Source organism: Schistocerca serialis, unplaced genomic scaffold (assembly GCF_023864345.2).
Source record: "Schistocerca serialis cubense isolate TAMUIC-IGC-003099 unplaced genomic scaffold, iqSchSeri2.2 HiC_scaffold_1298, whole genome shotgun sequence".
In the NCBI taxonomy this organism is placed as follows: Eukaryota; Metazoa; Arthropoda; class Insecta; order Orthoptera; family Acrididae; genus Schistocerca; species Schistocerca serialis.
Genome location: NW_026047511.1, coordinates 121,495 through 130,926, shown reverse-complemented (window position 1 = coordinate 130,926; position 9,432 = coordinate 121,495). Strand labels below are relative to the sequence as shown.

Genomic DNA, 9,432 nt, shown 5'->3' with positions numbered 1-9,432 from the left:
GCCGTCATCGCCGCACGCCTCGGCTTGTGTGGCTGTGGCGCCGGCCGCGCTGGCCGGGCTGCCGCGGCGACGGTGTGGGAGTTTTGCCGAAGGTTTGGCCATTGTGGCGGGTCGTCGGCTGGGGCTGTGGGGGCGGCATTTGGGCGGGGGCGGCGGTTCTCGGCGGGCCGACCCAGGCTGTAGCGCGCGGTAGCTGCAGTTTGGCCGTGGTTTGCGGCGCTGCCGTGGCGACTGGTTGGCGACTGTGGTGTGGCTGTGTGTAGCCCCATCCTCGGTGGTTTGAAAGGCGCGGGCGGTTGTGGCGCAGGTTTGGGGCTGCTCCGCACAGGCTGTCGGACGTTGGGCGGTAGCAAGCGCGGGAGGCGCGGCGCGGCGGCGCGCAGAGTGGCGGCCGCTCTCTCGGCCGTCCGCGCCCGCCCGCGACACTGGCTGGGCCCTTGTGATTCTCTGCTCTGCTGTGCTGTGCTTGCGTGCCTGCCGTCCCGCTCGCTCTCGCTCTCGCTGTGTGTTACGCGCGTCGTCGAAATGGCAGATCAGGCGGCTACGAACGAGACTGCTGCGGCACCCGCCGCCACCGGCACTACGAAGAAGGCCAAGTCTGCGTCGTCTGCGAAGAAGCCGCGCGCCAAGCCTGCGCACCCGCGCACCTCTGAGATGGTGACGGCCGCCATCAAGAGTCTGAAGGAGCGCGGCGGGTCGTCGCTGCAGGCGATCAAGAAGTACATAGCCGCGCACTACAAGCTGGACGCGGAGAAGCTGGCGCCGTTTATCAAGAAGTACCTCAAGTCGGCCGTCGTGGCGGGCGAGCTGGTGCAGACGAAGGGGAAGGGCGCGTCCGGCTCGTTCAAGCTTGCCGGCGCCGGCGGCGGGGGGGCGGCCGAGGGCGGCAAGGCTCGTGCTGGCGGTGCCAAGAAGAAGCGCGCCGCTCCGGCCAGCAAGGAGAAGAAGGGCGCCCGTGCGGCCGGCGCAAAGAAGGCTGGTGGCGTGAAGGCGGCGACCGGTCGGAAGGCGGGCGCCGCCAAGAAGGCGTCTGCGGCGTCGGCCGCTCCCGCGGGTGCGAAGAAGGCGGCTGCGGCCAAGCCGGCCAAGGCCAAGTCGCCGTCGAAGGCGAAGAAGGCCGCCAAGGTTCCGACGAAGAAGCCGAAGGCGCCGCGCCCGAAGAAGGCGACGACGCCGTCTAAGGCGAAGGCTTCGCCCAAGAAGAAGAAGTAGAAAGAGATGGGAAAGGAAGGGTTTGGCGCTTGACTCCGTCGTCCCCACCCCCCGTCGTCGTCTAGTGGCGCGCAAGAGACGCGCGGCCCAAAACGGCCCTTCTCAGGGCCATCAAAGCACGTCGGGGAAGGTTTTGATTGTCGTGTTGCGTTTGGTGTGGGGTGTCTGTCTGGCGTTTCTGTATGCCCGTGGGGATGCTGTTTGCGTGCCGTGGTGGTTGGATTGCGGGGGTCGGTGGCGGGTGTGGGCGGCGGTAGCGGTAAGCGGTGTTGTTGTTGTTGTTGTTGTCGTGGTTGATTGTCGCCGTGTTTGTGGCGGCGGCCGACGGTTGGTTTTCTGTCACGTTGTTTTGTTTGAATACGTTGGTTGGCTTGCCTGCGTTCGTTCTTCTCGGATGTCTGTCTTGTCGAGTCGTGTCTGGTCTTTGTTTTGTTCCTTTGTGTGTGTGTGTGTGTTATGTTTTGCAAGGGGGGGCACGTTGAGATGTGGGAAGGAGTCGGCGGGGGATTTCGGTGGCGTGTAGAGCGAGCGAGCGCGCCTGCCTGGCCGTTGGCCGTCGGAGTGGAGTGCGGGTTTTTTTTGATTTCGAAAAACGAAAGCGGCGGCCGGCCAGCCACCCGTGCGGTGTGACGTCGGCCGTTGGGTATTGTGCGCTTTGAGCGCCGGGGAGGGATGATGTGTGATTGTTGCGCGCTGCTAGCAGGCAGGCAGAGTGAGCGGGTGTGGCGGACGGACGGGAAGTGGTGGTTTTTGTTTTTTTTGGGGTTGCGGGGCGAGAGGCAGGCGACCGACAAAGTTTGCTCGCGACGGAGAGATGTTAGTGGCCCTGAAAAGGGCCGTTTTTGTTTGTGCGGTGCGGTGCCGCGGCGCGGTTTAGGCGCGCTCGCCGCGGATGCGGCGAGCGAGCTGGATGTCCTTGGGCATGATGGTGACGCGCTTGGCGTGGATTGCGCACAGGTTGGTGTCTTCGAAGAGGCCGACGAGGTAGGCCTCGCTGGCCTCCTGCAGGGCCATGACTGCGGAGCTCTGGAAGCGCAGGTCGGTCTTGAAGTCCTGGGCGATCTCGCGCACTAGGCGCTGGAATGGCAGCTTGCGGATGAGCAGCTCTGTGCTCTTCTGGTAGCGCCTGATTTCTCGCAGGGCGACGGTGCCCGGCCTGTAGCGGTGGGGCTTCTTGACGCCTCCGGTGGCGGGCGCGCTCTTCCTCGCCGCCTTGGTGGCGAGCTGTTTGCGCGGCGCCTTTCCGCCGGTGGACTTGCGGGCCGTTTGCTTTGTGCGGGCCATAGCGGTAGCGGAGCGGCGTGCGTGGAGGTTAGGTGCGGCGCGGCGTCCGGTGCTGCCTTGACAACGGGCCCGCGCGCCTCCGTGCTGCGCTTATATGCCCTCGGTTGCGCGTGGTGGGGGGAGGGCGGGCCAGAGTCTATATAGGGGGGCGGCGGGCGCGCTGGGCGCAGAAGAGTTAGAGAGACCGCGCTGAGCCGCCGTAGCGAGAGGACGCTCTGGCTCACCGCAGCTGCTATTGTCTCGCTCGCGCTATTGTTCTCGCGCGTCTTTGTCTGCGCGCCTTTGTTAAGGTGCGTTGGTCAACGGCGTCCGCGTGGCAAAAGCAAAAGCTTGTCTCTCCTGCTGACTACTCGCGCGCGGGTTGGTTAGCGGCAAAATTGTCGTGTTATCTGCTACTGGCTGTGGCACAAATCGATTCAGGAATCGATTTGCGTCAGCCTAGGGAACGTTAGGGCACGCTGTGATCCAGGACCCCCTTCACGTGGGACCAGTCCGCGATCACTAGAGTTAGATATCTACATCTTTTCTTTCTCAATTACAGGTGCCCCATGGACCCAAATAATAGCTGCCTAACCGCCATAGAGGATGTTGTCACGACAGACCGCACTCTGTCGGCGGCAACATCCGCCACACCACCCGCCCACAGAGATACCGCGTCCACGGTCGGCGCTTCTTGCGCCCCCTCAGGCTACCGCCCCATCTCTGCCGTTGAGCTGTATGTGATTATGAATCGCATAGCAAAGCCAGAAACACCCGCAGAAAAAGAGGCCGCGGAAAGGGCGTACGCACATTTCGTGCGCCACGACTTAGCCGCCGCCCGGGCACAACAGCCGCAAACAGAGTCTTCCTTTCCGCTGAGTGAACTGCCGCGCTCGGCCATAGAAGAGGTGATTGTTCCGCCGGGAGCCCTGCTGGGTGTAGCAACTCAAGATGTTGCTGCTCTGGCGGAGGCGGCCCCGAATGGTGTTGCGTCACCAGTCTTGGCTACTCAAGAAGCCAGTGCGCTGCTGATCGCCCCAACGGACAATTCCAGTGAAGAAGCCGCTAGCGCGCCAGTCCTCGCCGCGCAGAGACTGACTGACAGCGACCACCCCAACCCAACACGGCACCCAACAACGCCAGTTCTACTAGAAATTCCTGAAGCCAACCTGGGGACACTTCTATCGGCAGAAATGCCGATGGATGTGCAACAGGCATCACGGAAACGACCAGCCACCTCTGACTCTGAGGAACAAACCGCAGTAACCGCGCCTGAAGGGCGCCAAACAAAAAAGAAGGCTGCTGCTGCAGACGCCCCCACAGCGCCCCCTGCAGCCGAGGAAGACGGTTTTACCGTACCAAACCGGCGGCACACTGCCAAGCCCAAAAGGCTGGAGAAGGTGCTCGCCCCACCGCCAGCCACATCAAATCGGTTCGCAGAGGCAACCGAAGTTGTCATGGAAGCGGAACCCGCCGCCCCAGCACGTAAACACACACGCCCCCCTCCAGTAGTCGTGACGTGGGACGACGAGTTCATGGACCTCCGCCGCATGATTAAAGAAGTGGTGGAAGTAAAGTCATTCAAAGTCCAAGCGAATAACGTCTACAAGATCCTCCCAACATCCATAGACGAGCACAAAAAGCTCATGGATCTCGTTAGGGATCAGGGACTCCATTGCTATACCCACAACACCGAGTCCCTGAAGCTACTAAAGGTGGTTATACGCCACCTGCCAATCAAGATGGACCCTGCCCACCTTAAACAAGAACTCGCGGAGTCGGGTTTTTCCGCGCGCACGGTAGAATTAATGACATCGCCGCGTACGCACAAAAAGATGCCGTTGTTCCTTGTCGTCCTAGTGGACAACGAGGACAACAGGAAAATCTTCCAACTCGACAAAATTGCGGACATCGACGTCTCAGTCGAACTACTCAAGGCCAAAGGCAAGAGGCTTCAGTGTTACTCTTGCCAAGGCTTAGACCATGTTGCACACAACTGCACCATGCCCGCGCGTTGCGTAAAGTGTGCAGGTGCACACCAAAGCCGTGATTGCGTAAAAAAGCGCGACGAACAGCCCAAATGCTGCAACTGCAGTGAGCCGCATGTTGCCAGCTACAGGGGCTGTAACGCATTCAAATCCCGCAAGCGTGGCAAGGCCGCCAAAAAAGTGCAGCCAGGAGTCAGTTTTGCGTCCGTTGCCGGGAGACGGGCTGCTGAACAGCAGGCCCCGCCTCGCGGTGAACGCCGCCTACCCGCCCGCAACCTGCAACCACCTACCAACACACAGACGGAACCCAGTGCTGCTGGGCTACTCCCACCGCCCCCCACGACCCGCGCCGAAAAAGGACAGGCTGCCCCTGCTGCGCAGACACCCATCGCAAAACAGTGCCAGCCTAGTACAGCCCCAGCGCCACCCGCCCCCGCGGCCTCGAGCGCTATCACAGATGATCTGCAGACGCTACTGCAAACATTAAACAGAATCATGACACAACTACCCAGTCTAGTCTCCGCAGCTGCGACGGCCCTCCAGGCCGTCGCCCAGCCCCCCAGTCATGGATAACGACCATACCCATGGCCTGACTATTTGCGTTTTTAACGCAAACAGTCTTATACCGCAGCAGGGTGAATTTAGGGAATTTCTATACAGCGAGGCAGTAGACATCTGCCTCGTCTGCGAAACATTCCTAAAACCCGGTGTGCATGTCAGGGTCGCAAACTACAGCTGCTACCGCACTGACCGGCCGACCCACGGCGGCGGAACGGCGGCGTATGTTAGGTCGTCCTTGCGGCACTACCCGGTGCAGCTGCCACGACTCGAGCACATTGAAGCCACCGGCGTGACCGTCAACACGTCTGTCGGCAAGATCACCTTCGTGGCGGCATACCGGCCGCCGCGGGGTGTTCTGCAAGAGGCCGATTTCGACACCCTACTGGACATGGAGGGGAGGCTGTTCATCGGGGGGGACTTTAACGCAAAGTCCGCCCACTGGAACTCCCGCCTCACAAATGTCAGCGGGCGCCGACTTGAACGCGCCGCCCTCAGACACGGCGCCATCATTCTAGGGCCCTACGACCCAACCCACATCCCAGTGCGCGGACAACCAGACGTTCTCGACGTTGCTATACTGAGGGGGGTCGATCGGTTTACGACTGCCGAGACGAGGACGGCTCTGTCATCAGATCACTTGCCGGTGATCTTTGACATAGACGTCGTCGGCGCGGCGGTGCGGGCCGGTCGTCCATCCTTCAAAAATATCAACGTCGAGCACTTCCAAACCGAGGTACGGGAGTACCTCACAGATGCCCCTGATCCGGAGGAGGTGGGGGCGGAAGCCGCCATCACCTCCCTAAATCAGGCGCTCCTGCGAGCTGCAGAGACTGCCACACCTGGTCGCACACGTCAGCCGCAAGACAGGTCGCGACGCCTCCCGCAAGCAATACGGGAGCTTATAGTGGCGAAGAACCATCTTTTCCGTGAGTGGCAAATAACGCGACAGCCAGAAACGAAACGCCGCGTAAACCGCATGCGTCGTGCCATCACTGCGGCCGTCCGCGAACACCGCAACCAAGCATGGGCCGACCTTGTCGAGTCCCTCGACCCAGATGACGGCAGTGCATGGCGAGTCGTGAGAGGTTTTCTGCGCCGCAGGCAGCGCATTCCTCCCCTGAAACTCGGTCAGGACCACTACTGCGAGCCGGACGCCAAGGCAAGTGTCCTAGCGGACACCTTTGAGGCAAACTTCCGACCCGTGGTAGAAGACATCGACGTGGCCCACGTCCGTCTAGTGGAAGAACGTCTCCCAGTCTTCCTCGACGCACGAGAGGAGGGTGACAGCATAGACCCCATCACCGCCGAAGAAGTCGCATTGCAACTCCGATCGCTCAACGCCCGGAGGGCAGGTGGCATCGACGGCATCCCGAACTCACTCCTTAGGAATCTTCCTCAGGAGTACGAGCAATACCTGGCCACAGTCTTTAACGAAATCCTGGCCTCGGGTGTCTACCCCTCGGTGTGGAAACATGCCGAAGTGGTGGCCATCCCGAAGCAGGACAAGGACCCCCGGTCGCCATCCAGCTACAGACCCATCAGCCTCCTCCCATGTCTCTCGAAGGTTTTCGAGAGACTTTACGTGCGGCGACTTCTGCAACACGTGGACCAGGAAGACATACTGCCAGACGAACAGTTTGGTTTTCGTGGAGGTCACTCCACGACCCACCAGCTGCTCCGCCTCGTGGAACCAGCTATGAGGGCGCTGGAGACGAGGGAATACCTCGGGGCGGTATTCCTGGACGTCTCACGCGCCTTCGACTCCGTGTGGCATGACGGCCTCGTCTACAAGTTGTTTGTACTCGGGGTACCGACGTCGCACGGAGTGCTTCTCAGGTCCTACTTATCTGGCAGGACATTCCACGTCCGGGCAGAACAGGGAAGGTCCACAAACAGACCCATACGTGCCGGCGTACCGCAGGGATCGGTACTAGGCCCCATACTCTACTCGCTCTTCACCGCCGACGCTCCGCGAGTGAACGGAGTAGAGTTGGCCCTTTATGCGGACGACACTGCTCTGTTCACCCGGAGCATGAACGCGCATACCATGGGGCGTCGCCTCCAGCAAGGATGTGAAGCGCTTGGTGCTTGGGCCACCATGTGGCGCCTTAAATTTAACGCTGGCAAGAGCCAGGCGGTGGCGTTCACGAAGCGCAGAGTGCCGCCAAACCTAGAAGCCCTACACATCGCGGGAGGCCCCATCCCGTGGTCAAAAACAGCTACCTACCTCGGAGTGAGACTAGACCAGCGGCTCACCTGGGCCCCACACATCCAGTGGATCCGAAACAAGGCGATAGGGCGACTTCGTGCACTCTATCCCTTGTTAAACCCGGAGTCCACATTGCCCTCCCGTCACGGCATCACGCTGTATCTGACACTGGTACGTCCAGTGCTAGAGTACGCGGCCGTGGTGTGGGGCAATGCCGCCGACTCCTCGATACGATCGCTACAATGCGTGCAAAACAAGGCGCTGAAGCTTGCGCTGGGCCTTCCCAGGTTCTACCCAACCACCTTTCTCCATGAAGACACGGGCATCCTGACGTTGCGGGACCGATTCCGAGTCCTAGCACGCCAGTTTTACCAAAAAGCGGGTCAATCCCGCAATCGGCTCATTCGGGGCTTGGGCCAGCAGCAACACCATCGACCAACTACCCGTTGGCCGGACCTGTTGCGGGAATAACCCTTCCCCCAACAACACCAGGACCCACGAGATAAACACCGAGAGGACCCCAACAACAGTTAGGAAGTCTTTTCAAAAACATCTCTTTCAGGTCCTGCAGGAACAGCACACAAGTGCTTACCCTGCACACATACGTGCCTCAGGTAGGCACATGAGTAACGGAGTCGGAGTCGCTGGGCGCAGACCGTAGCCGACTCGCGAGCCGCTGCAGCTGCTGTTTGTGCACGTTTTGCTTTGCCCGAGGAAGGAAGGATGACAGGCCGCGGCAAGGGAGGAAAGGGGCTCGGCAAGGGTGGCGCCAAGCGGCACCGCAAGGTGTTGCGCGACAACATCCAGGGCATCACGAAGCCCGCCATCCGCCGCCTGGCTCGCAGGGGCGGCGTGAAGCGCATCTCTGGTCTGATCTACGAGGAGACCCGCGGGGTGCTGAAGGTGTTCCTGGAGAACGTGATCCGCGACGCGGTGACGTACACTGAGCACGCCAAGCGCAAGACTGTGACGGCCATGGACGTGGTGTACGCCCTGAAGAGGCAGGGGCGCACCCTGTACGGTTTCGGCGGTTAGGCTGCGTCGCAGCGGGCGCTGGCCTTCCCGCGGCCGTGCTTGTGGGTGGGAGAGACTAGAAAACGGCCCTTTTCAGGGCCACCACACTGTTCGGAAGTTGAAAAGTGCGAAAGAGTCTGTGTTGTTGCTGCGTGTGTGCGCTGTGTTGTTTGTTTGTTTGTTTGTTTCTTTCTCTCTTTCTTTCTTTGTTTCTTTCTTTCCGTTTGAGCGACGTGATGTGACTGGGAGGGGAGAAGGAAAGGAAACGTGTCATGTGGCTGGCTGTGTGTGGAGCTGCTTCGTTTGTGTGTCTTTGTATCGACCGCGACGGAGGTGGCGGGCTGTGTGTTGTTGTGCGAGAGGCGGTGATTATTTGCTTGCGTGGTTTGGCTCTGTGTGTTTGCGGCGGCGTTGGGGTTTCCGAGGCAAGGCGTGTGGGCATAGGCGGCCGGATCAGCTGTTTCGTTCGTGTCGACGGCCGTTGCGCGCGGGAGTGGAGGGCGGTGTGTCGACACGCCTCCCTTTAACAATGGTCATTATTGCTGCCGTTGTCGTTTGGAAGGCGACTGCGACCGTGCAAAATGTGTGCGTGTGTGTGTGTGTGTGTGTGTGTGTGTGTGTGTGTGTGTGTGTGTTGGGCCACACGGGCTGTGTGGACGACAAGATGGCGGACGTGCGCCGGCGGCGGCTGTGCTGTGAAAGTGCAAAGTTAAAACAAAACAAGGTGCGGCGAGGACGACTGAAATTTTGCTTTGGACGTAGGTTTGTGTGGTGGCCCTGAAAAGGGCCGATTGTTGTGGGCCGAGCCGAGCCGGCAAAGCGCGTTGCGTGCAGGGGAGCACGCGGCGCTGCGATTGCCTGGCCTCCTTTAGGCCTTCTTCTCGGTCTTCTTTGGCAGCAGGACGGCCTGGATGTTGGGCAGGACACCACCCTGTGCGATGGTGACGCCCGACAGGAGCTTGTTGAGCTCCTCGTCGTTGCGGATGGCAAGCTGCAGGTGGCGCGGGATGATGCGCGTCTTCTTGTTGTCGCGGGCCGCGTTTCCGGCCAGCTCGAGCACCTCAGCCGCGAGGTACTCCATGACGGCGGCGAGGTAGACGGGCGCCCCGGCGCCGACGCGCTCTGCGTAGTTTCCCTTGCGCAGGAGGCGGTGGATTCTGCCGACCGGGAACTGGAGCCCAGCCC

The 9,432-nt window shown here is 60.9% G+C and overlaps 1 protein-coding gene across 1 annotated transcript; it reads left to right on the top strand.

The window, feature by feature from the left end:
• The first annotated feature begins 3,044 nt into the window (after positions 1-3,044).
• LOC126439243 (uncharacterized) lies at positions 3,045-5,036 on the top strand. Its single transcript, XM_050090557.1, has 2 exons — positions 3,045-4,046; positions 4,539-5,036. Exons 1-2 carry the CDS (start codon positions 3,045-3,047, stop codon positions 5,034-5,036), a joined length of 1,500 nt encoding a protein of 499 aa, XP_049946514.1.
• The last annotated feature ends 4,396 nt before the right edge of the window (positions 5,037-9,432 follow it).

Coding starts and splice junctions, on each gene's coding strand:
- LOC126439243 (XM_050090557.1), top strand. CDS start 3,045: ATGGACCCAAATAATAGCTGCCTAACCGCCATAGAGGATGTTGTCACG. Junction 4,047..4,538: donor TGATTAAAGAAGTGGTGGAA/GTAAAGTCATTC, acceptor TGCGTAAAAAAG/CGCGACGAACAGCCCAAATG.